This window comes from Hemicordylus capensis, chromosome 2, assembly GCF_027244095.1.
Source record: "Hemicordylus capensis ecotype Gifberg chromosome 2, rHemCap1.1.pri, whole genome shotgun sequence".
In the NCBI taxonomy this organism is placed as follows: domain Eukaryota; kingdom Metazoa; phylum Chordata; class Lepidosauria; order Squamata; family Cordylidae; genus Hemicordylus; species Hemicordylus capensis.
The window spans coordinates 149,645,013-149,672,673 of NC_069658.1; the positions used below are offsets into that span (position 1 = coordinate 149,645,013).

Consider the following 27,661-nt stretch of genomic DNA (forward strand, 5'->3'; position numbering starts at 1 on the left):
TATCTGAAATCTACCCAAGGGTTATGAGTGGAACCACTATAAAACAATGTCTCCTATACTCAATCCCTTCAGATGGTCCAGAAAGATATCATGGTAGATGGTACTGAAAGCTGCCGAGAGATCCGAAAGGGTCAACAGAGTCACTCTCCCTATCAATTCCCAGTTGGAAATCATCCATTAGGCTGACCAAGGCAGTCTCCACCTCATAAGTGATGGCTTATGACCCCCATAATCTGCCCACAGGCCAGTTTGAAATGGCATTAGATAATCTGCTTCATCCAAGACTGCCTGGAGCTGAGAGAGGCCACCACCTTCTCAGTCACCTTGGCCAGCCATGGGAGGTTGGAGACAGGCCTATAATTGCCTAACTGATGGATCTGATGTAGGCCTCTTTAAAAGAGGTCTAATAATTGCCCTCTTGTATATAATAATGAATAAATAGTAAACAATGACCAATATCCTGCCTAATGCAGCACTTGCACTACAGGAAGAAGTACCAATACTGCTGAAGAGTTTCAGATTAAAGCAGCACCAGCATTTGTATTATAGGAAGGCGAATCTTGTCGATCTCCTTCCCCCAGAAGTGCCCTGTGCCACCCAGAAATATGTCCCTGAGGGCTATATTTTCAGGTGGCATGTAGCACTTCTGGGGAGGGGGGTCATTGAAATTTGTCCCACCCTCACATGCAGATAGTGTGTTAGTCCACCCATCCACTGCAAGCATGTATCTCACATAATGCCCATGCTGCCTTAGTCAGGATGTTGGTTGGTTAACAACTATAATACAGCATTTATAGATGCTCATGATCTTTCAAATAGCTCCACATATATTATTTTATCTCCATAATTCTACTCTATTATTATGTTGATAGAAGGTTGCTGCCTTTCTGACTGGCTCTACTTCTTTGCCTTTAATGATAGCCTGGAATGCAGAAATGTAGCAGCTGAACTTTTTCCAAGGATGGAGAGAGAGGATGGCAAAGGGAAATCAACAATAACAACAACAACAACAACAACAACAACAATGCAGATGAAACAGTGGACCAGCTAATCAGCTGTTGTAAAAAGATCGCACAGACTGACTACAAACAAAGGCATGACAAGGTAGCAGGGATGATACACTGGAACATCTGCAAAAAATACAAGCTACCTGTAGCCAAAGATTGGTGGGACCATAAAATTGAAAAAGTGGTAGAAAATGAAGATGTAAAAATATTATGGGACTTCCGACTACAAACAGACAAACATCTGCCACACAATACACCTGATATAACTGTAGTCAAGAAGAAAGGAAAACAAGTTAAAATAATCGACATAGCAATACCAGGGGATAGCAGAACAGAAGAAAAAGAAATAGAAAAAATCACAAAATACAAAGATCTACAGACTGAAACTGAAAGGCTGTGGCAGAAAAAGACCAAAATAATCCCAGTGGTCATTAGCGCCCTGGGTGCAGTTCCAAATGACCTTGAAGAGCACCTCAACACCATAGGGGCCACAGAAATCACCATCAGCCAATTACAAAAATCAACTTTACTGGGAACAGCCTATATTCTGCGACGATATCTATAATAATAACAGCAACAGCATTGATAATAAAGTTCAGCCATCCCAGGTCCTTGGGAAGGACTCGATGTCTGGATAAAACAAACTAGTCAATAACGCCTGTCTGACTGTGTAAACAAACATAATAAAAGTTTATCTGATTCAGTTCCTCCATGTAAGGCTGCTGTTAAAGGCACAAGAGGGAGGCGAGAAAAAATAAAACCCAACAATTGGTAACCACATTTCTGGGTTACAGCCTCATGGAGGCTGAGGCTGAGAGAGAGCGACTTGCTTAAGCAGGTCATCCAGTGAGTTAACTGGCTGAGGTGTCATTTGAAATGGGGACTGTAAGTGTGAATGCACACTGACTGGAGATAACATTTAACAAAATTCTGCGAGATATCTGGTTTGTAAGAGGGGTTGGTGCTTATGGGATGTACATTCATCCCACTTTCATCGCTGATAAATAGGTTTGGCAGCTTTTTTAATTGCCTCAAGACCTGCAAAATGTCTTCTACCATACAGCCCTGGGGCAAAATAAATGTGTATGCACACAATAGGAAGTGAAACCTTTCTCAGACCACTTTCTCTCAACTCTCTTAAAAATGACAGTCTATTTCTGGCCTTAGGACCAACCTCCATGTTATGTTAAGCCCTCCTCTAGTGCTGACAGGCTTAACCTTTCTTTCAAAAGTAACAGCAGTGAGGGTATCTGGCTTGGGACTGTGACTGGGCAAACAGTTACACACACACACACCCCGCATTCATATCATGCTCCCCATGGCTATCATTTGGTGGTGGTGGTGGGGAGAAGAGTGCTAATGAAGTTAATGAATGTACTTGTTAATGATGCACGCCCAGAAATCAGCACTCATGGTGGGGTTAATATAACACATACTGTTGCCCTTGAAGTCTGACTTTTTAGCAAGAACTAGGGAGGCATTATTTATCCAAGCAAAGGAGCTGAATCTGCTACAGGTTTAAAACGGCTATACATTGAGGTCATTCACACAATCGAAAACTGTGTTCTACCTGGGTTTGGGAACTGTGTGTACTCCCAATTTTTGATTGTGTGGAAGCAAGGTTAGAGGAAAACCTGGGTAGCTTTTTCTCCTACCTTGCTTCCACACAATCACTTCTACCCAGGGTTTCCTCTAACCTTGCTTCCACACAATCAAAAATTGGGAGTACACACAGTTCCCAAACCCAGGTAGAACACAGTTTTCGATTGTGTGAATGACCTCATTGATTCTTTGCTGTGTGAAAGGCACCATTCCTGGTTAATTCCATTTACACATAGAGAGAAGACATGTTTACATCATGAATTACTACAGTTAAACTCTCTTCATGTGCCAGAGCTCCTAAAGTAAAGTGTGCCGTCGGTTTCGACTCCTGGCGACCATAAAGCCCTGGGGTTGTCTTTAGTAGAATACAGGAGGGGTTGACCATTGCCTCCTCCTGCACAGTATGAGATGATGCCTTTCAGCATCTTCCTATATCGCTGCTGCCCAATATAGGTGTTTCCCATAGTCTGGGGAACATACCAACAGGGATTTGAACTGGCAACCTCTGGCTTGCAAGTCAAGTCATTTCCCTGCTGTGCCATTAGGTGGCTGCTGGAGCTCCTATTGGGTATTTATTCAGAACTGTCCCAGATGGCCGCAGTGTTCCTCCAGGGGCAGCAAGTTGCTTTATGCTCATTTGTGCAGGAACTCCCAGCCCTGAGCCGTTTGTGAGAAGAGGGTTGCATGCATCAGGTTCAATTGATTCCATGCACACCTACAGGCAGAACATAGGAACACAGGAAGCTGCCATATTTGGCAGAAATATTTGGGGTGGGAATATGTTAAAGGCCTTTGCTGGAGAGCATCCAAAGGCCTTAGGAACATAGGAAGCTGCCGTATACTGAGTCAGACCATTGGTCCATCTCGCTCAGTATTGTCTTCACAGACTGGCAGCAGCTTCTCCAAGGTTGCAGGCAGGAATCTCTCTCAGCCCTATCTTGGAGATGCCAGGGAAGGAACCTGGAACCTAGGTGCTCTTCTCAGAGCGGCTCCATCCCCTAAGGGGAATATCTTACAGTGCAAACACTTCTAGTCTCCCTTTCATATGCAACCAGGGTGGACCCTGCTTAGCTTAAGGGATGATTGCCAGCGTGGTGTAGTGGTTAGAGTGCTGGACTAGGACTGGGGAGACCCAAGTTCAAATCCCCATTCAGCCATGAAACTAGCTGGGTGACTCTGGGCCAGTCACTTCTCTCTCAGCCTAACCTACTTCACAGGGTTGTTGTGAAAGAGATACTCAAGTATGTAGTACACCGCTCTGGGCTCCTTGGAGGAAGAGCGGGATATAAATGTAACAACAACAACAACAACAACGTCATGCTTGCTACCACAAGACCAGCTCTCTTCCTGTTCTCCTGGCCAGTTCTCCTGGTGTGGAAATAAAGTGATGGGAAAAGCTTCTGTATGAGTGGCCATCGCCAGATTGTTGCCTTTTGCTGCTTAAGGCAGCATGCATCTGGTAGCAGCTTTGACCACCAGCCTCTCCTTTTCACCGCCTCTGCTGCTGTGCCAGCACCTGCTCGCTTTCTCCCTCCCATCCTCTCTCTCCCCCATCCAGCATTGAGGCTGTGTAGCCAGGACTGCTCTGCTTCAGGGTAGCTCTGCAAAGCACCCCTCTATTTAATGTCACCCCATGAAAATTTAGGCCCAGCAATAGGAAGTACTTTTTCACACAGCACATAATTAATCTATGGAATTCTTTGCCATGGTATGTGGTGATGTCCACCAACTTGGATGGCTTTAGAAGGGGCTTAGATAGATTCATGGTGGACACGTCTATCAATGGCTACTAGTCTAGTGGCTGTGGGCCACCTCCAGCCTCAGAGGGACAATGCTTCTCAATACCAGTTGCAGGGGAGCAACAGCAGGAGAGAAGGCATGCCCTCAACTCCTGCCTGTGGGCTTCCAGCGGCATCTGGTGGGCCACTGTGTGAAACAGGATGCTGGACTAGATGGGCCTTGTGCCTGATCCAGCAGGGCTGTTCTTATGTTCTTACATAAGTGGTTGCTTGCATGTGCAAGTGATGGGCAGTGTACCTCAGGTCAAACTAGCAATCTGACTGAATAGGACATCCCCCACCTCTTTCCCTTACAGAGAGGCATCAGCCCACCCCCCTCAGCAGACTCTATTTCAAAGAAATGAACCACGCAGGGAGGAATTTCCTTGCCTAGACAGACAACAGTTTGAAACATTCCTTCTAGGAGTAGAAAAGATACAGTACATTTCCCAACTTGTTATGAATAACCAATTGACAATTTAGTGGAGAAGTGGCCCATAGTAATTAGCTGAGCTCAGCTATATTAACAAAATGCAGCACATCTGCATAGCTTTTCCTTTGACATTTGTGGGGCAAAATCCACTCAGAGTGACTCAGTCCAGCTAGCAATGGAATCTGTGCTTTGCACAAATAGCCTTGCCCTACAGGGAAGGAGAAGCCCCCTTGATTGATTCGATTCAAGCCTCAGGGAATGATTTTCAGTATATCTGCCCGGCCTCACCACATGTTTTCAGACTGCGTCATCACAGAACAGAGAAAGTCTTCACATCATGTAGAGGAGGAGAAAGGCAGAGTCCAGACCCCAACATCATAGGAACATAGGAAACTGCCATATACTGAGTCAGACCATTGGTCTATCTAGCTCAGTATTGTCTTCACAGACTGGCAGCAGCTTCTCCAAGGTTGCAGGCAGGAATCTCTCTCAGCCCTATCTTGCAGAAGCCAGGGAGGGAACTTGAAACCATCTGCTCTTCCCAGAGCGGCTTCATCCCCTGAGGGGAATATCTTGCAGTGCTCACACTTCTAGTCTCCTTTTCATATGCAACCAGGGCGGACCCTGCTTAGCTAAGGGGACAAGTCATGCTTGCCAGCACAAGACCAGCTGTCCTCTCCATCAGGAGTCTCCTTGGATTATACTATCCATCAGTATCTCAGACACCCAAGTTGCAGTCCTTTGCTGCTCGTTTCTTTCTTTCTTTTCCTCGCCAGTCTATTGGTGAAGAGGCCAACCAATGTGAATGCACTAACAACCCAAGGAAGGATATATTATAACTAACATCTTGCCCTTTTAAGCCTCCTCACCGCTTTTCTCTCTTTGCCGCCCTCTCTGATTCACTGGCACTCTTCCATGGTTCAGTTCCATGAGCAGAACGTGGGTAGGAGGAGAAGTGTCCTACCCAAGTTTGGGCATATGCTCCTGTTTTCTGCTTTTGTGTGAGATGAAAACAAGGGTGGAGGCCCCGCCAGGGATAGTCCTAAAATGGCAGTTGGGCTGGAGGGCTCAGTCTGAACCAGATGCTGAAAGAAGCAGGAGGAGAAGCCCTCCTGCCTAAGTTCTGCTCAGGTGAACTGCTTTACTGTTTTCTATACTGTCATTAGATAGAGAGGCTACATGAATACAGAGCAGAAAGACTAAGTACGCCCACTAGAGCTGTGATTTTCAGACAGTGCCTTAGGAAACCCTAGGAAACTTATCAGAGGTTTCTCAAAGAGAAGACAAGTCATGGCAGACAAGCTTCCTGGAAAGACCGCTTTCCCATCGCTACTGATCTTTCCCAGCAACGTATGGAATGTTTTAGGATGCACTCTCAGTTCAAAGAGGGTGACCGTGAAGCCTGGCAAGGGTGCTGTATGGGCTCGGAATCTTCGGAAGTCTGCGGGCAGACATGGAGAAGTATCTCAGCAGACGAGATGTGGAGAGGCTTCCCTGATGGTAGGGAGTTTGAAAACCATTTCCCTAAAGCAACACATAACACTGGAAAACGTACAACTGAGTCTAATTTTACAAACATAGACTAGAAAATGCCCTAAGGCTGCCCCCATGTGGCCACTCAAGCAGCTTAGTAATTCCACTAATAAAAGCAGGGGAATACTTTTATTAAGACCAACTGTCACAGAACGAGCAAGCTTTTGAGTGATCTAGAATTATTTTTCAGGCTGTATGTTAAGCAAACCAAAGAAGAGGCCCCACAGTCTGCAGTCTGTAAAAAAAGATGGAGGGCAGGAGGTTCTATACATAAATTGGTTACCCTCTGCTAAGTATAAGATGGATTTGAGTTTGCCCTAAGGGCTACTGATATTTAAAGTAAAGTAAAGTTGTGCCATTGAGACGGTGTCAACTCCTAGCGACCACAGCACTATGTGGTTTTCTTGGGTAGAATACAGGAGGGGTTTACCATTGCCATCTCCTGCAAAGTATGAGATGAAGCCTTTCAGCATCTTCTCATATTGCTGCTGCCCGATATAGGTGTTTCCCATAGTCTGGGGGAAGCATACTAGTGGGGATTCGAACTGGCAACCTCTTGCTCCCTAGGCAAGTTATTTCCCCACTGCACCATTTAACTGAACGACTATTGTTCTGTGTTGGTGTCACATCCACTAGGACAAATCCAGTAGCAGTCAGTGTTGAATCAATTCTGTCTTGCACCCACAAAAGGTAATCAAATTAAGTCTGTATTTTATTTATTTTATTTTATTTTATATCAAATTTGTAAACCGCCCCAAACTTTCATCTCTGGGCTGTTAACAATGGCATAAAACCAGTTGAAAACATATACAAAAAACCTAAAAAAACCAATTGAACAATTTAAAAATAAACCAGAGATTAAAACCCAAAAACTTTAGGAAGCTGAGAAAGCTTGGGCGAAAAGATGGGTTTTAAGGTGTTTTTTTGAAAATTGCCAGAGATGGGCAGGATCGTATCTCAGCAGGGAGCGCATTCCACAATCTCGGGGCAGCGACCGAGAAGGCCCATCTCTGTGTAGCTACCAAATGAGCTGGCGGTAACCGGAGACGGACCTCCTCAGATGACCTCAATGGACAGTGGGACTCGTAATGAAGAAGTCGCTCTCTTAGATACCCAGGGCCTAAGCTGTTTAGGGCTAACTAGCACTTTGTATTTTGTCCGAAAACCTATTGGCAGCCAGTGTAGCTCCATCAGTAAAGGATCAATATAACTTCCTGCATGCCATCCTAAGACTTATAAACTGCAGAACTTGCGGCTTTCCCATCATACCCAAATTTGATTAGCTCTCTCTTTGTTTTGCTTAACATCCAGTCTGAAGACAAGATCTAGAAAACACAAAAGCTTGCTCACTACTTCACATTATATTAGTTGGTCTTAATAAGGATATCACCCTACTTTGATGTTTGGATCCCCCCTCCACCCCCAATGGCCCAACATGGGTACCTATGATTTTTATGTATTTTGGAGAATAATTACACTGAAATTCCTATTTCAGGATAAAGGAATTTACTAAAGAGGATAAGCCTCACAATTGTACTGCAGCTACATTTTGATTTTAAAACACACCCACCCCCCTATGGTAGAATGGTAAGCAAGCATGTTTTACTCAGAAATCAAACCGTACTGGCATTCTGTGGAATTTACATTGCTTTACTGTTGAGCCTGCAATTACAATGTTTTGGTTGAAAAGAACCAAATGTTTTGTGCCCACATGTGCATTAAGAAAATCAATCAATCCCGATGTGTTTTTTTCTCAGGTATGAAAAAGTTGCTTTAAACATGCTCAAAGCCCCAGCAACAAGGATACTCTGCACATGCTCAGAGTTGTAGCATCAAGGCATAGGTGGTATCAAAAAAAATGAGGTGTAGGCAGCACCCCATTTCCCACTCCAGGACTGGACCTCTTTGCTTTCTTGCAGGGGGGAAAAGAACGCTCAAAATTATTTTGTGACAATTAATTCCATAGTTATTCCGTAGCCAGGAAACACGCCCTTCTGCCAGCTCCTGAAAGCATAATTGAATTCTAAATTGGAAATCCAAATAAGGCGCTAGTCTTCAGCATGCCTGCTTGAAAGTCAGCTCCAACCAAACCAAAGAGGGCTTGCTTGATATATATTTTTTAACAAATTTGTATACCTCCAACTACTGACGTCTAGGCTCCCTATTTGCCTTGCAAAGGCTTCAGCAACAAGGGCACTCTTCACATGCTCAGGGATGCCCTTGATCACCTTCTTTACTTGCTTGGACACAGCCACTCTGTTCCAGCTGCAGTTCAGTGATGCCTTCAATTCTGTCGCCTCCATCAGCCGATTGGCCCGTGATCTTTGTGCATCATAGGAGGAGGCATGCCGTCTCCTGAAAAAGAGACTCCACCAGGGAGGGAGGAGCCTTTGGTATGGGGTTTGGCCGGAGCGTGTGGCCAGTCGAAGAGCCTCTTGTAGGGAATGAAGAAACAGCTAAGATTCTTGCAGGAGGGGAGGGAGCTTGTGAACTTGAGAATCCCACAGTGGGGCTGGAAGGTTGGAAATGTAAAGATGTAACAAAGAGTTTGTCACATTAATCCACAGAGCCCAGATATTCACAAGATAAGAATGATTCCTTCATGTCCAATGACTTTTAAGCACCAGGTGAACAGCGAATTCAATTTCTGCAGGCCTTTAATGGCTTCAAACTGTGTTCTAATGGCTTCCAGGTTTTTTTGTGGTTTTTAAATGGCTCCCAGGAACCAACCCAATGGCTATAGAAAACCATCATTTTCTACTCTAATTGTAATTGTTTGTTTTAAATGATTTTGTAAGCTACCTTGAAAATAATATGTTGAAATACAGGATAATGATAAATAAAAGAAATAAATGCATTCACGTGCATTATCCTGTTGCTGTCCTCACACCAACCCTGTAAGGTGGGTCAATGCTGTCTTTCTTGCTGTGCTGATTTAACATCTAAAGAGGAATCATTACTTTCCATGGCAGACAAAGGCAACCTCAGTCCTGATTGGCTTCAAATTCAATAGGCTAATAGAGGGGTTCTTGAACTTGGGTCTCCAGATGTTTTTGGACTACAACTCCCATAATCCCCAGCCACAGCGGCCTAGGCCGTTACAGCTGAGGATGATGGCAGTCCAAAGGATCAGGGCCTGTTTGATAGCCCCTGAGATAGTTAAGAATCATGGACATGAAAAACAGAAGCTTCCAAAGCCAGAAGGAGAACCTATTCCTCTCCTGGGGACACGCTGCTTGCTGCCAGCCTCAGACTTCCACAGAACACTTCAGAGGGAGACCGCTGAACTAGACTCTTTCTTCTCAGGGCAAACTTAGGGTTGGGTGACCCAGACATTTCAGTTATTCTTAAAATTAAACAGCTTCTGTAACATTAGAAGCATGGATTCTGGCATGGATTTGTGGCATGGATTAAAAACAGATCCACAGATCTATGTGTGCAAACGTAATATCTCTATGTCAGGGTTCACTCTTTCCTGCATGCACCATATTCATGAAACAGCCTACAAATGCAATTTAAAATTCGGGTTTCAAATGTTGGACCAATTGAGAGGGCAGATGCTCCTTGCCCTAGAAGCCCTTTGTACTCCAAACTAGCTCCGAAGTTCTTTCCTTGTTTCCCAAAAGGTGGTGCTGATGGATGACCCCTGCTGGGGGCCAGAAAATGTTCCTTTAAAGCAGGCTTAACAAGGTTTTTCTCCCATAGCGTGACCCCCACTTCTGCCTGGCCTGGACAGATGGACCTCACAGTGACTGGATCTTGCCTTTCTTCCATTCTGCAGGTGGTCTGGATTGTCTGGATTGAGCCCAGAGTGGTGTACTACATACTTAGGTTTCTCCTCACAACAACCCTGTGAAGTAGGTTAGGCTGAGAGAGATGTGACTGGCCCAGACTCACCCAGCTAGTTTCATGGCTGAATGGGGATTTGAACTCGGGTCTCCCAGGTCCTAGTCCAGCACTCTAACCGCTACACCACACTGGTTCCTACTTGTTACTTACTTGTTACTTGTTAGTTAGTGCTCCACTTGTACTTAAGTGATTTTTCCATACTCCCAGTATAAGGAAGCTGCCTTATACTCAGACCATTGGTCCACCCAGCTCAGTATTTTCTATACCAGGGGTTCACGACTCAAATGCCCTAATGGGCCAAAAACAACCGTGACTTGGTGTGTGGTGGCCGAGGTCAATCTTTAGTGTGCTGTTGATTAAATTAACCCTTAACAGTAATTATTTTATTTTATTTAAACAAATTAAAATGAAATTAATTAAAGTGAATTCTATTAAAGTTAAACTTTGAAGTTCTGGCAGGCCAAGTTTAATTGAATTAAAACTCATGCAAATAAAATACACAAATACAATGCAATATATATCTAAAATACATACAATGAGTTACATTGCTCTTTCTTTCCATCTCCGTGGCCACTGCCACCACCCAACTCCCGCGGGCTGGTGGCAGGAGTGGTGGCGAGATGGCATTCTGGTGCTGGGGCAGTGGAGGCACTGCCACTCACCCCCCGCCCCCAGCTCCTTAGTCTTTTGAGCGGCTCATCTCCCTGAATTGCCTCCCCTGGCTCCTGAGCCCCTGTGCTGCTGCCGGGGCCAGGAGCTTCCTGGAAATGAGGGCATGCATGCACCATGATTGAGATACAGGGCGCATGTGTTTCCTCATTCTGAGCATGCTCCCAGCCCTGACAGAGGCGAAGGGTCTGGGAGCCTGGATGAGTGGCAGAAGCAGTGGTGAGGAGGCACACTTCTCGCCTCCTCCTGCTGCTCAGTGGTGTGCACGGAACCACGGAGGCGCGGTCCGGCACTGGGGGGGGGGTGTCTAGCTTTAAGGGCGGGGGGGTAGTACTTACCTCTCCCGCCGCTCTTCCCCCTCCAGCGCTGCAGTTAAAAGTGAAGTTTTGGGGGCGGCAGCGTTCCTCTCTGCCGCCCCTGCCCCCGTTGTTGCCTGGAAGTAGAGTAACGTTCCAGCACGCATGCGCCCTTTGGGGCATGCCCGTCACTGCCGTGCGTGTGCCGCACATGTCACACGCACGCCGCATGTGACATGTGCGGCGCACGTGCGCACGGCAGCAACGGGTGCATGCGTGCTGGAACGTTGCTCTACTTCCAGGCAACAACGGGGGCAGGGGCGGCAGAGAGGAACGCTGCTGCCCCCAAAACTTCACTTTTAACTGCAGCGCTGGAGGGGGAAGAGCGGCGGGAGGGGTAAGTACTACCCCCCCGCCCTTAAAGCTAGATCCCCCAGTGCCGGACCGGCCAAGTTCCGAACCGGTTCAGAGGCCTCTAACATGGCCTCCAGAACGGTTCGTGCACACCACTATTGCTGCTTACCTGAGCTTCCAGGCCCTCTGCCTTCATTGGGGCCAGGAGTGTGCAGGAGCATGCAAAGAAGCAGAGTGGGCTTCCAATTTAGTCTGGTCATGTGAATAAGCCTTCTTTATCACTCTGGCTCTCTGGCCCAAGACCCGGGCAATATCTGCACCACGTGCTCACCAACAGAGTAAATCAGACCAATCTCTCTCTCACTTTTACCTTCCCCCTTCAGGGGAAAACTGGGAGTCTTACCCAGAGAGGCCACATTCCCACCATTCTCCTCCACAACTTCTCTGTGCAGGGATCTTTGGTACAGATCCAGCAGAGTCGTCCTCTGTGAAATGTACAGCCACCTCCTCAAAGGTTACTTAGCCATGGACAAAGAAGGAAACATTTGATACCTCATAGACCACCTGCAAAGGATGCAAACACGATGGGAAGATGGAGGAGAATGAAACAGAGATAATCAAGGATAGAGTTTAAAAAATACTCTCTTCACGTTGGCTTTGTGCAGAATTCAAAATGCAGATTTGGAAAGAGAATGTTGACAACTGTAATAACTCAATATATTTTTAAACTGTGGAACAGACTGGAGAAAAGGGTCTCCCCCTAAAAAAAAAAAAAAGACTCAGGGAAGCACAAAAGTAGGGCAAAGATTTCAGAGGCTCCCCCCCCTCAAGTCTATAAGCAAGGAAAAGGGGCAAGTGGTTAAAAGAGGAATGGGCCAGGGAAAGGCTTTCCAGCCAGGGGATCTGTTGCAAGCATTCCATCCCTTGCCATCCCTCTGCCCACATAACTCCTCCCTACACCCCCTCCTGCTCTCTGCCTTCCCTTGAGCTCTTTTGAGTTCAGCACTGTAGGAAACTGTTACAGACACAAGAAAAATCTACTGAGGGTTTCACAGAAATGCTTATTGGGGGGAGCATGTGAAAAGTGTCTTTCCTTCAAGTTACCCCAGGGGTCCCGCAATGGGAGAGTAGGCGGGAATACTTGCCCACCTTTGGGGATCTGTGCTGCAGCAGGAGTGTTTAACAGGAAAGACATCAGCCTGGCGATTGGATGGTTTCCACTGATGACTCATCCTTTACATAAGTTTTGTGAGTCTGTGCAATGTTATTCTTAAGTTCCATGAGAGAAAATGTGTTGTCTCGGAATCATGTATGAGAGCCAACATGGTTAGAGTGCCCGACTAGGACCGGGGAGACCAGAGTTCAAATCCCCATTCAGCCATGAGACTTGCCGGATGTCTCTGGGCCAGTCACTTCTCTCTCAGCCTAACCTACTTCACAGGTTGTTGTGAGGAGAAACTTAAGTACGTAGAACTCTGGGCTCCTTGGAGGAAGAGCGGGATATAAAATGTAACATAATAATAATAATAGTAATAATAGTAATAATGATTATGATGTAGTACAGCCTTGGGTAGGTAACACCTGACCAAACAAAATATTTGTAAAAGCTCACAAGAGGCTGGAGAGGAGAATCTTCCTCAAAAAGGCTCAGGGGAACTTCAAAGCAGACCACAGACAACAGGGATTTTTGAGAGAGGGAGAGTAGAGGGTGCATCCAGTGGCAGAGGGAGGCCACTGCTGTGCCCCCCTGGCCCCACCTCCTGCATCTGACATCAGATGCAGGGGGCTGGCTAGCCACGCCCCCACATCTGATGCCTGTTGGGAGGGAGATTGGCCCCGTTGCGTTGGCAGTGAGGGCAGGAGCGAGTAACTCTGGCCGTGTTGCTAACACAGCGTGGGCCAATTTTGGTTCCAAATGGGGCTGAAATAACTTTATTTCATAGCGAAATAACACCTCTCACATCTCACAGATGCAGGAGGCGCGGCCGCTTGGTTCTTTGAACCTGTTCACCCAATACTGGCTCCACCCCTGTGTGCATCCACCCATTTCACCTTACCTATCAAGGTGGCATCTCCGCCACTCTCCTGTGAGATCCTCCTGGACATCAGCCTCTCCCTGGTGTCCAATGGAGCCATCTTGGACTCAGAGAAATCAGGGGTGGCTTCTGAAAAACAGGCTCTGCATCTGAAAAGGACAAAAGAAAAAAAAAAATCCCAAGAACAGGGAGAGAGGGATAAGAAAGGGAATGGTGCAGGAGAGACCCAAAAGGAGCTGCCTTCTACTGAGTCAGACCCTGCCTTGGTCCATCTCGCTCAGGACTGTCTACGTTGCTCAGAAGCAACTCTCCAGGTTTTCAGGCAGGTGTCTTTCCCAGCCCAACATGGAGATGCTGTCAGGAATTGAACTTGGGACTTTCTACGTCCCGATCCCCAAGAAGGCCCCTAACCTATGAAAGGGCTGAGGTGGGTGGATCATCCCCATGAGTGATTTTCAAGTTCCTGGGCAACTGCCGGCTTGTTTTAGGTCCAGATTTGTAAATATTCTTCTCTAGCTGACGACATGATTTTAATGTCAACTTCACAGGTTGGTTTGAGAAGCCTTCTAAGAAAGTTCAGTACATACTGCGAAGAAAATGAATTGGTAATCAATAACGCTAAATCCAGTTGTGGGTTTTGGCAAGAAAAGGCCTTATATAAATAATGTTTGGACAGTAAGGATATAGAGCAGGTAAAATCCTACTGTTACCTTGGAGTAGTCTATACGGCTGCAGGTCCCTGGTCTCCACAGCTAAGGAAGTGTGCTTTGAGACCTATTGCTTGCCTTCAATCATTAAAGAAGCTTTTAAATTATAAGTATCCAGGCTCAATAAGGCCAATGTTAAAGGTTTTCAAAGCCAAAGCCATTCCAATGTTGATCTATGGTACAGAAATACAGGGTTTACCCAAACTTTGCCTGCTGAAAGAATTCACAAGCAGTATTACATCATGGCTTTAAGGTCCAGGCACTGATCTTTCTTGGAAATGCTTCAATAGTGGTTTATAAACAAAGAGTATTAGATATGAGTTTTAAATTTTAGCCCAAATTGATACAGCTGCCCTTTTTGGCCTCAAGAACTGCATACTGATTAGCTGGTGCAAAATACCAGTTTCAGCCGGAGAATTATTTGACATTCAATATGAAAATGGAGCGCCAGAAAGTTTTCACTCAGCTGTGTTTTGAGCAAATGGACTCAATGGTGAAATTTGGCCAGTTTTGGGGTATACTGGCTCAAGAAAGTTTCTGTAGCTTCAAGGCTGATGTTTTGGAAGATCTGGACCACTAAATCCTTGAATGCCAACTTTACCTTGAATGTCAACGAGTATCAGAGAACAATATCTGGACCTTTAAAAGAAAAGAAAATTCTGGGATATAAAAGCAAAACTGCCTTTTTAATTGTGGGGAACAAATCAATATGTAATAGAAAGAGTGGCCTCTTATGTCATTAAGGCCTCACGGCTAAGAGAACAACACTAGGAGTTTATTTTATTTATTTTTGCATTTATATACCGCCTTTCGTTAAAAAGATAACCCCAAGGCGGTTTACAAAAGTTAAAAACATACAATAAAAAGACAATAAAAACATCATGTTAAAAGTATAAAAACATATAAAAACTGGCATAAAAATAATACAACAAATACAACAAATAAAGTCACCATGGAGTCACCATGACAGTTGACTGTCATGGTGACTCCAAAACGTGAAGTCTTGTCTTTGGGGTGGAAAAATGTTCGCTTTTAATAGTGCAATTTAACTATTTTTAGTTCTTAATTTTAAACACTATTGACTTAAACATCCTTGTCATATCACCTTGTTTGTTTTAAACCCATGTGGTGTTGGGTGGTTTTTTTTAGTGTTAAGTCTTCTTAATATTGTCTTAAACATTCCTGTCATTGCCTTGTTTAAAACCCATGATCTTTTAATATAATCCATTTCTGGATCTAAATTCTGTCTTATCTCTGCCTTGTTTGTATGCCTGCGATTTCTCGACAGGGTCCAAATAGGTTGTTTGATTTATTTCTGTCCTATTTGGGTCTGATATGGCTGCAATGGTCTGATATGGCTGTCCTTAGGTTTAACTTACTGTTTCATGTTTATTCTGTTTTTTAAATCTGTGGTTGTTTGATGCGGTCGTTTGATTAATCAGTAATGACCACTGACACAATCAACAATTAATCTGTTCTATTCTTGGCTTGGCTTTTATACCTCCAATAAATATTTCAAAAATCAGTGCTCTACTGGAAGCCATCCAATATCTTACTTCGGAGCAAAACACAATTGAAGACTCGGCAATTCGTCAGCCTAAAGTGGCAGCCCGACCTTCTTGCATGCTTACCTGGAAAAGAATCCCACTAACTTCCACGGTGCTGCTGCTGCTTCCTCTGAAAGAAAAGTGCTTTGCAGGATCGGTCCGTGATAACTGGGTCACTTCTGGGCCTCGCGCGCGGGGGGTGGGGGGACAGCTTCTACGCTTTCCATCACCGACACAACGCCTGACGTCACCTCCCTCAGGCCGGGCCCGTGATTGGCCGCAGGGAGCCGGAAGCAAGGGCGGGCGCTCCCTCTCGGTTGCCGCAGTGACAGGAGCCGAGCGCTCCTAAGAATCGGGAAATGGCGGCGGCATCGTCGTCGCGTCGCTCACAGCAGCAGCATCACCACCACCATCACCCCCCTCACCTCCCGCCCCATCACCCGACTTCGCCTCCCCGGAGCCCCAGCCTCTCCCCTCAGCAGCGGCCCAGCTTAGCCGGACCTGAAGGCGAGGCTCCGGCGGGCAGCGGCCGGGAGGGGGCAGCGCCGGAGAGGCCCTTCTCCCCGGAGACTGTGGGCGAGAGCGCGGGGCCTCCCCCGCCGCCGGGCTCCGGGGCCAGCAGCGCCGCCAACAGCAGCAGCAGCAGCAGCTCCGGCTCCACGTCGTCGTCGTCGTCCTCGGCCGCCTCCAGCCCCGTCGCCGCGGAGAGCCCTGACCCGCCCCCTCCGCCGCTGCAGCCTTCTCCGCCCGTGGGAAGCGGCGCCTTTCGGGAGCTGCTGGAGGCCTGCCGCAATGGGGACGTGACCCGGGTCAGGCGCCTGGTGGACGCCGCCAACGTCAACGCCAAGGATATGGCCGGGCGGAAATCCACCCCTTTGCACTTCGCTGCAGGTGAGGAGAAGCCGGGGAAGAAGGGCGTCGGGGGTCGACCCCGCCAGGTGCCTGGGGCAAGCCTAGCCCGATGCTGCTGACCCCCCTGGCGCGCTGTTGCTGAGGAGAAGACGCCGCCGCCACCACCACTACCGCTGAGGGTGGGAGCAGGACCCTCTGGGGCGGCGGCTGCGCCCCTGGCTCCCTCTGTACTGTGCTGGGCTGGCCGCAGCAGCACCCCCTCCTTCGGCCCAGAGTCGGGAGGGCAGGTGATATAGGGCGGCTGCTGCTGCTCCCTTGTCTAGAACCGGGGTGGGGGGGGGCAAGTGAGTGGCAGTTGCAAGGAGTAGCCAGTGCTGCTTCTGATGATTACTCTCTTCTTGCCCTTTTCTGGGAGGTTCAGCAGGGCTGCCCCAGAGAGTGTGAGGGAGGAAAGGGCGATCACTGCTGCTGATTGCTTGGTGCTATCATGCTGCCCAGGAGCAAGGAGAGAGAAGGTAGTGGTTACACCTTGCAAGAGCAGCCAATTGCTTTTGTTTTCTTTCTTGCCTGATCTCTATCAGCAGTCCTGGGCAGCATGGGGCCTAGTGAGTCTGCCCAGGAAGAGCAAGAAGAGGAGGCAGTAGCTGTTCTTGTTGCCTTTATCCTCTTGCTTGCTCTTATCACATGATTGGGAGGAATTGGGGCTAGTGGAGAGATCCAGAGAGAGCATATGAGTGAAAGCGTGGGCAGTTGTTTCTTCTGCCCATTCATTTGACCATCCTCGCATTGTGGCAGGGCTGCATATCTTCAGCTCTCCTGCAGACTACAACATCTCTAGCTGTTGGCCACTCTGGCTGGGAATGATGGGAGTTGTAATCTAAAAGCAGTTTAAGGACTGAAGTTGTGCAGCCTTGCATTGTGGTTATGCAGCAAGGAGGATTGGAAACTTGGGACCCAATCTCCACTTAACCACATCACTCAGAGTGCAAGCTACTGAGAGGTGATAATTGCCACCTTCTGTTGCTCACTTGCTCTCTTTGAGTGGCACAGCAGGAAAGATTGGGCCTAGCCGGGTTGCACAGAAAATACCCACACACTTATCTTTCCAGGAAGAATGTCTGGACGGATTGGGCCCATTGAGGGCAAAGAGGAAGACAGAGTTCCTACACGAACTGGAAGTAGTCCTAGAGGGCCTGGCCCCTTGAGGGTTCTATTTTCTTCCTTAAAGGGCATGGCGCATAAGGTCCCATAGGTTCTTGATGTTACGTGCAAATGGTAGATACTTGTAAGTGCTGCTATACACATTGTCTTTATACCTGTGTTTTTAAGGTGTGCACCTGGAAACATGAAGCAAATGAAACAAGCATGTGTATCATATAGACATGCATACTGTATCAGAGGATTGGTTCACATGGTCATTTGATAAAAAGTGTTTTGGCATCTTAAAGACAGTGGTATAAACATTTGTGAACTCGAGTTCACAGAAATCAACTACTCATTTCTGCAAATAATTGCTTCTGTAAGTGTGCCAGTTTGTAGGGACAGTGAAATGTCAGTGTGAGGAAGTTGTGTGAGACTGCTGTTTCCCTTCCGTCAGCTGGAAAAATATCAGCTTGTGATTTCTGTAGTTCACAGAAGGGAAATAGAGAGCTTGCCTATAAACTTGCTCCTTGGATGTTCTGCTACTCATGCAAGAAGATGGCTTGCATGAATAAATATTTATGGAACTGAGTGGCTGATTATGGGCACTGACTCAGAGCCGACATGGTTTGTAGCTCCCTGTTGAGTGTATTTTTGTTGGCAAATTTTAGTTTACTGCCATGTAGTGTGTGGAATGGCCTTAATTTGCACAGGACGAATGCTTGTCTGTTCTCAAAAGCACTGCTTATTGTAGTCAGAAGAACTCATACTTGTGAGGACTACAGGGTGTTTATGAGTCACTTAAAGGACAGGTCTACACCTGGGATTCTGGGAGTTGTAGTCAACAACGTCTGGGAATCCCTGTTAGAGGGAACACTGTCTGGGAAACATACCAGGGGATTTGAACTGATTCTTGCTCCCTAGGCAAGTTGCTTCCCCGCTGTGCCTTTGGGTGGCCTACATGTCACTTAAATCAGTATAATATTAATGTATTTATGTAGTGTTACATCTGCCCTTAAAAGTGCATTTGAGCCTCTCAGATTATCTGTATTGTACATTTAAGTGGAAAATAATTTGATTGCATGTTTTAGCTGTTGTGTTACTGAAGGGGCAGTATAAAGAGACCTTTGATTTTTTGTGTGTGAAAGCCCTTTATTCTTGGGATATTTCTTGCATTATGTAATTGTATGCATAGTTACTAAGTTTAAGGTTTCTGTATTCCTAATATGAGAATTATCTAGAGGACATGAAGGCCCATGTTTTGCTGGGAATTATTGTTTTTCAAAGGCTGAGGTTCATCATTGTGGTGTGTTGAAGAGTGGTATCACTAAAGCATGTAGAATGTAGGTGTCAGTCCGTTCTGTGCTTCAGAAGGGGCTGTGTGTAGATCTGCATCCTTGGCTTACAAGAAAAGGATATGGTTTAAATTGAAAACCAATATACCTCAAGGAAATACTTGTACGTTCCTTAGTCCTAAGGAAAAAAGCCTTGTATGATTGAAAGAATCCCCTCAGAACTTCTTGATGCCTTCAAGTGAAATAGGGCTGCTGGTAGCAAAGCATCTTCTCTGTCTTGCATTAATTATCTGATATTGATTGTGATTTATCAAAGGTAATTTGGATCTGTTTCTAGTTCAAGCTGTTTCTGTAGCTTTCCTGTTGATGAAGAGAGGCAGCTTGGTGTAGTGGTTAGAGTGCCGGACTAGGACCTGGGAGACCCGAGTTCATATCCCCATTCAGCCATGAAACTAGCTGGGTGACTCTGGGCCAGTCACTTCTCTCTCAGCCTAGCCTACTTCATAGGGTTGTTGTGAAAGAGAAACTCAAGTATGTAGTACACCACTCTGGGCTCCTTGGAGGAAGAGTGTGATATAAATGTAGTAGTAGTAGTAATATAATTAATAATGTAGTACTGGGAAGCAAATGAATGACTTTCAGTCTTAACCCAGATTCCTCAACTAATACGCTTGGGTAGCTAAACTACTATGCACCTGTGTTAGGTGTGTGTAATGTATAAGCAGTATTATTATTTATTTTTCTACTACTACTCCTAATACTATGAATATTTATATAACACTCTTCAACCAAAGTTCTCAAAGCAGTTTACCCAGAAAAATACATAAATAAGATGGACCCCTGTCCCCAAAGGGCTCACAGTCTAAAAATAAACACAAGGCATATACCAGCAACAGGAGGGATTCTGTGCTGGGGTTGGATAGCGCCAGTTGATCTTCCCCCTGCTAAATATAAGAGAACCACCACTTTAAAAGGTGTCTCTTTGATCAATTAATAGGATTCTATTATTAGAATCTCTGTATCAGAAAGCTGGTTGACCTCATAGATACTTCATAACACACAATACTCAAGACATAAAATATGCTTGTAGTTGTAAACTTTAGGGCACAATGTTGTCTTGAGTCTGAGGTGTCCTGCTAGTAATTTGTCTTATGTCATAGATGAATCTTTTAGTTTAGTGCTTTTTCTCACTGAACGCTAATGGCATTGCTGTGTTCCATTTTACATCTGGTGTATCACAAGACTGCAGTATGCAAGCATGTGCAACATTATGACCTGGTTCAGCTTATCCAAGAAACCATGGCTTGTTGAATCAGAAACATGAGCAGAAGCTGAGCAGTTTCCTACACATGTGCCTGCACATTCTCTCCCCCATCCCCAACTTTCCTCCTCACTTTTTGATTGAAGGATTCCTGGCTTGTTAAACCACAGCTCCATGTGTCTTTCAGACGTGTAAGTTGCGGTTTACATTAAATTGCTTGCAAGCCCGGGCATGAAACCACATTTAATACTGGTTTGTAAGCCACTGTTAGACAATGGCTTCTGGGTTCAGATGACACTTAGAGCTGTGGCTTAACAAACCAGGATTCTCCCATCACACCCTTGTGGCCAACCTGAAGAGGGTGGGGGCAGAGAGGGTGTGTGTGGGCTTGGCATCCATTCAGTTTGTGTACCTGATCCAATAAACCACAGATGTTTGGGATCGTGGGAGTTAGGCCTAAGAACAGCACAACCATGTTAATGATTGGTAAAACTGTATAACCATTACAGTATTTTTAGCTCTCAACAATCTGAGCTGCATAGTTTGCAATGTTGCACGTGGAAATGAAGGCAAAAGTTGAGTTTTCCTCCATGCTTTATCTTTACTACAATGGACAGATAGAAGCATTGTCGTAAGATAAAAGGGAAAGCATAACTGGAAGATTGACGAAGAATAACCCATAGTTTCTGGTAAAATAAGCCCAGTGGACTTGCTAGCTCATTGACTGGTTTGTGCTCTTCTACATGGCAACACTCGAGATGTTTTCATATCAGAGTTTTAAATGTTCCCTTCATTCTGAGGGATCTACATCATGTTTTTGTTTAACCCTGTAAAATGATTTCTGGCAAGAGTCAATTAAGGCAAACTGTAAAACGGGGGAAACTTCAGCATGCCTAGACAAGAAAGGGGGATCATGAGAGCTGCACTGTTATAGGTTTTATATTACCCCTCTGGAGCTGCCATATGGTTTATTTAAAGACTTGATGCTTCTTCTAGTGAGTGATCCTGCACTGTGATAAGAAAACGTGCTGCTTTTCCAAAATGAGTGTAATAAGAATTATGTATTGAAGGCACCTTATACTATCCACCCAACCCAGTCTGTCATCTTAGATACGTAATTGAACTATTACTGGCTTGTATGCTTTTAAAAAGTATTTGCTGCTGTAATCTTGAGCAGTACTGTTCTCCTGTCCTCCTTTTCAAAGAAACTCTGGAACTCTTCAATGAGAAGAGCTGTAATGACAGATGAGCTTTCCCAAAAGACAGCTAGGCCACGCCACCCCTTTCCTTGCAATATGCAGATACCAGCAGTATTCCCTCTAAGGTGTGCACATTTGTGTGTATGCTCACAAGTTTTTTTGATGTATGCTCAGTTAATTTTAGACCCTGCTCAGGTTGAAATAGGAAGGCCCCAGTCTTAATGCACATGTGCACAAACTGCTTTGATAAGGCCACCCAGGACAAAACTCATTCCGCACACTGATGAACAAAGTTAGAGGCAGCACTAGATGCCAGGTAGTATTGGATATGTTGTAGGCTATGCTTTCAGCTTTTGTGAAACAGTGGTGAGGTCTGATAGGCCTGGCTGGTGCTGCTGTGTGAAAGGAGTGTATACATGCCCCCAATGCTATGTGATATGTATAGAGAATCCATGGCTGATGTTCATGGAGAACTGAGCTTGCTTTTTCAAAGTGTTTCATCTTTCAACAGATTTCTTACAAACATAGGATGGTCATGGGCTCCACCTTTTGGGTTAATCTTTCATGCAAACAATTAAGCATACAGAAGTTGTTCATTATGAATATGTATATACTGCTTTCAGCAACAAAGCAGCTTACATAGAAAAATAAATAAGATGGTTCCCTGTCCCCAGAGGGCTCTTACTCTAAAAAGATATACAAGGTAGGCACCAGGAGAAATGTTGCACTCCCTTGCTAAATATGAGAGACTCACCACTTTAAACAATGCCTCTTTGCTCAGTTAGCAGGAGTAGTTAACAAATTTTCAAGCCTTCCTGAAAGGAGTTTGTGTTGTTTCCTGCTTTACAACTTGATTGCAGACAATCTGACAAAAAGTGGAAACTCTGGTGCCCAAACTACCAGCACAGCAAGATCAAACAAAGACTGTACTCGGTGGCAACAGCTTGCTGCTCTTATCAGAAAAAGCCTTAAAGTGAACTGAATTACTACACAAAAAGCTGCCTTTCTGTGCTGTCTGCTAGTGCTTACTGTAGCTGTATGTGTGTGCTTGTGTACAAAATACCCTGAGAGTGCTCCTGAGTAGGTGCACCAAGCGCAGAATCATAACTTAGTGGTAATTGATGTAACTTCCCTCTCCCATGTTCTCTGTAATTCATGGAGAATTCTGTGGAGGAGGAGGATCATCAGAAGGGCAATAGCACCCACTGATGCAGAGCTGGTAAGAGGGTTTGTTCAGCTGTGTACAAGGTTTGATTTGAGATAATGGATTATAACTTTAAGGTGGTCCAATTTGCGTGCTGGAATGTTTGGAATGAGAGGAGAAATAATAATTTAGGAACTTGATTTGTCTTGAATATGTAATATAATTGGAATACTGAAAGTTGATCATTAAAACTAGCTGCCTTTGCTGAAACTGCTGGTACAGTTAGGGTCAAAAAGCCATTGTGCTCTGAAGATTTCATATATCTGTATAATCTGTGTTTGTTTAAAAGCCTAAGTTTGTAGGTGATACAATCGTATTATAGGTTATCTTGTACTGCTTTGTTAGTGTTTGATTAATATTTGTATATGCTGATGTATAATTTTCATTGTTGCTATGGCCTATTTACAAGTAAAATTTTAATCGAAATCCAGTATTAGAGAATTTAAGACTGGGCTCTTGGGGACTAATTACTATTTGGGTATCTCTTCTGGGCTTGTCAGTCCTGCAAGAAAATTATCTGAAGATCATAACTATGATTACGAAGTAGATATATAATTCTTGGATGCATAGAAGAGCAAAGTTATTGATGTAATTATTCAGGCTGTTGTTGGATCTCATTTTGTTTTAGTGTCCATCTTTGATCAGTCATATTCAGAAAGGTTGAATTCAGACGATAACAATTGTACATAATGGTTGAATGGAAAACCTGTCTCATGAGACAAGATTAGAAATAAATGAGTCTCTTTATCTTAGTAGAAAGGAGGCAGGCTGTGGGGACAGATCTCTAGCAATTGCATACTGAGGTCCAGTTAAGGTAATTAGTGTGAGAACTCATGATTTCAAATTATTATTTCGTGCTGAGAGAGAAATTGTGGACAAGCAGTACCCCTTGCCTCAGTCTCAACCACATGGAATATAATGCCATCCATAGCCTTGAAAACAATGCCGACATTATAGTTGAAGAATCTGACAAAGGAGTTGCTGTGTTTATTGTGAACAAGTCAGATTCCCAATAGGAGTCTCCAAAACTACATTCTATAGGCCTGCTCTCTTTGGACTTGGGAGTACCAAAAATAACTGTGCAGCCTGGTGAAGTTTCCTATAGAAGTGTCGAATCAAAACTATGCATGTGCCCCAGGTTGGCTGTTTATTATCCCAAATCAACAATTGTGGGGATTCTGGAACCCTTTGCTGGGGGTATTGTCACAGCAGAGGTGTCTAGCTATCTAGACTCCATGCTCAGGCCCTATGCTACCAGTAGTTATAGTTTTCTCCCTCGAAGTAGGAGGTCACAGCTTACAATGGGTTGTCTTCCTCCCCTTGCTCCAGGTAGACAGGAAGTCTCAGGTGTTTGAATAGGTAGGTCCGTCCCCCTTCTCCCAGCATGCCCAGGCGTAGTTCCCCAGTTCCTTCCTGTCTACGCTCCGGGTTAGACGCTTCTGGGCAGGCTCCTGCCCAAAGAACGATCTTTTTCAACTTTTTCTACTCTGGTGAGCTCCCTTATACTAACTATGAATCTAGCTCAGACAGGGGACTCCCTTCTGGGATCCCTCTCAGAGGGCACCGGGGGGGAGGAACAGAAGGCAGGAAAGAAAAGGGCCAAAAAGCGGCACCTTTCCTCTTCTCCTGACTCACTGGGCCAGGGAAAGAGAAAAAAGAACCCCAAGGGGACAAAAATTGGGGGAAAGTTGGTTTCAACCCTGCCTGCCTCCAGACAGAGCGAGAGGATATTGATCCAGGCTGCCTGCAGCGTTTCGCGACAGCAGCCGAAAGACCAGGGGACGCACGTGGCCGGCGCGCAGCCGGTGGGAAGCGGAGATTTGTCCCTCGCTTCCTCCACCTGCTCAGACCTTCCGCCTCGGCCGGGGCCTTCCTTACCAGGCGCCCCGGGGATAGGCGGCTTTCCACCAAGCGCCGCCACGCCAGTCTCCCCTGGAGCGACCAGCAGGGTCGCAGCCACCACTTCTGCCCCCGCCGCAGTTGCTACTCGAGCCGCCATGGCGGCCACCACCACTGGGGCCTCTGCCGCTGCGGCTGGTGCCGCTGCTGCTCCCCCTCCCACAGAGGCCGCTGCCATTGCGGTCGCCAGCGCCGCACATGCCGCCCTCCTTTCGGCCCCAGCCGCGCATACCGCTCACGCCTCCTCCAGGGACTTTCCCACCACCACTGCGGGGGACCCGGGCTCAGTAGAGGCTCCTGCGGCGGTTGCGGCCGCCGGGGCCGCCCCCATTTCGGCCATCGCCACCATGCCCGCCGAGGCCGTCTCCGTTGCGGCTGCCGCCGCCATTGCCGGCCCCGGCAGTTCCGCCGCCTTGCCGGCCTTCCTGGCCCCGCAGCGGGTTGGCCCCATGTCTGCCGCCTCTGCTCGGCCCTCCACGGCCGAAGTTAACCACGTGGAGGATCCGGCAGGACCGAGGGCCAACGCAGCAGCGCCACCTGCTGGCCTCCTGCATATGGCACCCATAGAGGCTGAGGTGGATTCCACAGCCTACAATGCTTGGGGACTACTCCACCAGGACAGTCTAGGCTACCCCCAAGCGGCATGTCTCCCCACACTGAATCAGGGAACACACGGGGGGCAAGTCTTGGAGGCTCACCCGAGACGGGGGTACACAAGGGGCCCGGCAGGCGAAGTCCATAGACCTCTCAGCCTTGCCACGGAGGAAAGCGGATGGCTGGGCGAAGTCCATAGACCTCTCACCCACGCCACATGCGATGTCCGCACGCTGGGGGAAGTCCATAGACCACTCACCCAAGCCGCATATACCCGGGCACGGAGTTCGGATGACGACGGGCTAGCAAGGCCGCGCCTTCCGCAGTTCAACCATCTGCCCCAGGCGGCCCAGCACGAAACCAGGTATGAGACGGCGTCGATCCCCACGCGACGACAGGTGAGTGCTGCGTTCGGGGATTTTGAGTGTATGCAAGAGAGAGCCCAATGGGTCCGGGACATGATGGCCAGCGAGATGAGGGCGAATGCCAAAGCACTCTCGCGCTCAGTGAAAGAGGCAGTGGCCAGGGAGATGAGGAGGGCCTCGAGACTTCCACGGGGCTCCCCGCCACAACTCACCCCCGGACGGTCAGGGATAAGGTCCCAGTCCTCCTCCTCCGAGGACAGCCCTGAGAGGACACTTCCTCGCACCCATGCAGTAAGACGCAGGCGTTCTTCAAGGGTCGCCCCTGCAAGCGGTCAGGGGTCTAGTGAGGATCAAGCTGGCCCCAGTGGAAGGGTCTCACCCCCTCCCCCAGCGAGACCTACGTCCCCACCGACCCCCAGGGATAGCACAGGGAATCGCAGTGAGAACGAGCCCTCTGACAAGGAGGAAGGGGAGCTGTCAGGGGAGGAGGCCCCACAGAACCCGGGCCCTATCCTGAGGTTGTTCTCCCAGGATACCTACGATGTAATGCTGGCTAAGGCCAGGAGAGCCATAAACGATGCAGCCCCGCAGCCAGAGGAGCAGGGCAACCCGGGTCAGCTGGCACGGGAGGTTTTCCCCTCGCCCAGGCGCCAATCCCCGGTAGTGCCCTTCCCGGCTCTCTTCCGGAACACTATGCGGGCCGAATGGGCTAACCCAGCAGCCACCAGGCACACCAGCTCCTTTCCAAAGAAGTACTATATCCTCCCCGAGGAAGCTATGGCTGAAATATCGGTGCCCAAAGTAGACCCACCGGTGGTGGCCCTGGTGTCCGGAGCCATAGTGAACAGAGAGGGGGACGAGCAACTTAAAGGCCCAGAGGATAGGAAAGCAGACTCACTCCTGCGCAAAGCACACGAGGCGTCGGCCAACTCCATCCGAGCCTCGGCATCCACTTCTATCATGGCCCGAGCCTCGGTATTATGGGTCAAGGACCTCCTTAACAAGCTGGAACCTGGCCAGACTGAGCTCAGGCAAGGCCTCAATAAGCTTGCTAAAGCAGCGGCCTTCATGGCAGATGCCAGCCTGGACTCGATTCAGTCATCATCTCGAGCTATAGCGGCTAACGTAGTCCTTCGCAGGTCGCTCTGGCTCAAGAGTTGGCAGGTGGACGCTAGATCAAAGTCCAACCTGGCTTCCACTCCCTTCAATGGGGGTAAACTCTTCGGGGAGTCCCTGGATGAGGTGCTGGTGGAAACGCAGGACAAGAAAAAGGCCATGCCCGCGAGGCGCAGGGAGACACGTAGGCCTTTTCGTACTAACAGACTATCCTTTCGCTCCTACAAGCAGGGTTCTAGCAACCGGGACAACCGACCATTTCGGCCCCAGGGCCGACCCCATTGGGGAAACAACTCTAACTGGAACCAGAAAGGCCGAGCGGGCCCACGCCAACAACGCTTCCCCGGCACACAGGCGGGAGGCCGGCAAAACCGGAAACAGAACTGACTATCTTCCGATTGGGGGCAGGCTGCAGCACTTCACCACCAGGTGGGCTGCATCCACACAAGACCGGTGGGTACTGGGCATAGTGGAGCGGGGCTACTGCCTGGAACTCACCTCCCGGCCACGGGAGCAGTTCATTGTCTCCCCAAGATCCAGGAACAGGGGCAAACACCTTCGGATGAGGCAGGCGATAGACCACCTGCTGGGGATTCAGGCCATAGAGCCTGTGCCCCCAACAGAGTTCCGTCGTGGCGTCTACTCCATTTTATTCTTGGTTCCCAAGAGGGACGGCTCCTGGCGGGCGGTACTGAACCTCAGGCGCTTGAACCGCTACATTCGGAAGCGGCGTTTCCGGATGGAGTCTCTTCACTCTATCAGGGAGGCGATTGCTCCTGGCGATTTCCTGGCCTCCATAGACCTCAAGGAGGCGTATCTTCACGTACCCATCAACTCCTCCCACAGAAAGTTTCTCAGGTTTTGCTACAACCAGAAACACTATCAGTACAAGGCCCTACCCTTCGGTCTATCCTCGGCCCCACGT

At 47.3% G+C, this 27,661-nt stretch overlaps 1 protein-coding gene and 1 long non-coding RNA gene across 6 annotated transcripts in view; one reads left to right on the forward strand and one right to left on the reverse strand.

Annotated features, from left to right (window-relative positions):
- LOC128347958 (uncharacterized) overlaps positions 1 to 16,035 on the reverse strand; it is a 46,323-nt gene extending 30,288 nt beyond the window's left edge. For 2 of the 4 annotated variants that reach the window (XR_008317850.1, XR_008317848.1), the window contains exons 1-3: positions 15,896 to 16,035; positions 13,579 to 13,706; positions 11,925 to 12,085 (exon numbers count right to left, since the gene is read on the reverse strand). This is a non-coding gene — a long non-coding RNA (uncharacterized LOC128347958). The remainder of the gene's footprint in view (positions 1 to 11,924; positions 12,086 to 13,578; positions 13,707 to 15,895) is intronic. The other 2 variants (XR_008317849.1, XR_008317851.1) reach the window with 1 other exon arrangement.
- A 1-nt stretch (position 16,036) lies between these two features.
- The window catches only part of TNKS (tankyrase), a 150,075-nt gene continuing 138,450 nt past the window's right edge, over positions 16,037 to 27,661 (forward strand). For both annotated transcript variants that reach the window (XM_053303344.1, XM_053303345.1), the window contains exon 1: positions 16,037 to 16,702. In XM_053303344.1, coding sequence (XP_053159319.1) covers positions 16,171 to 16,702 — 532 coding nt within the window. In that variant the 5' untranslated portion in view covers positions 16,037 to 16,170. The remainder of the gene's footprint in view (positions 16,703 to 27,661) is intronic.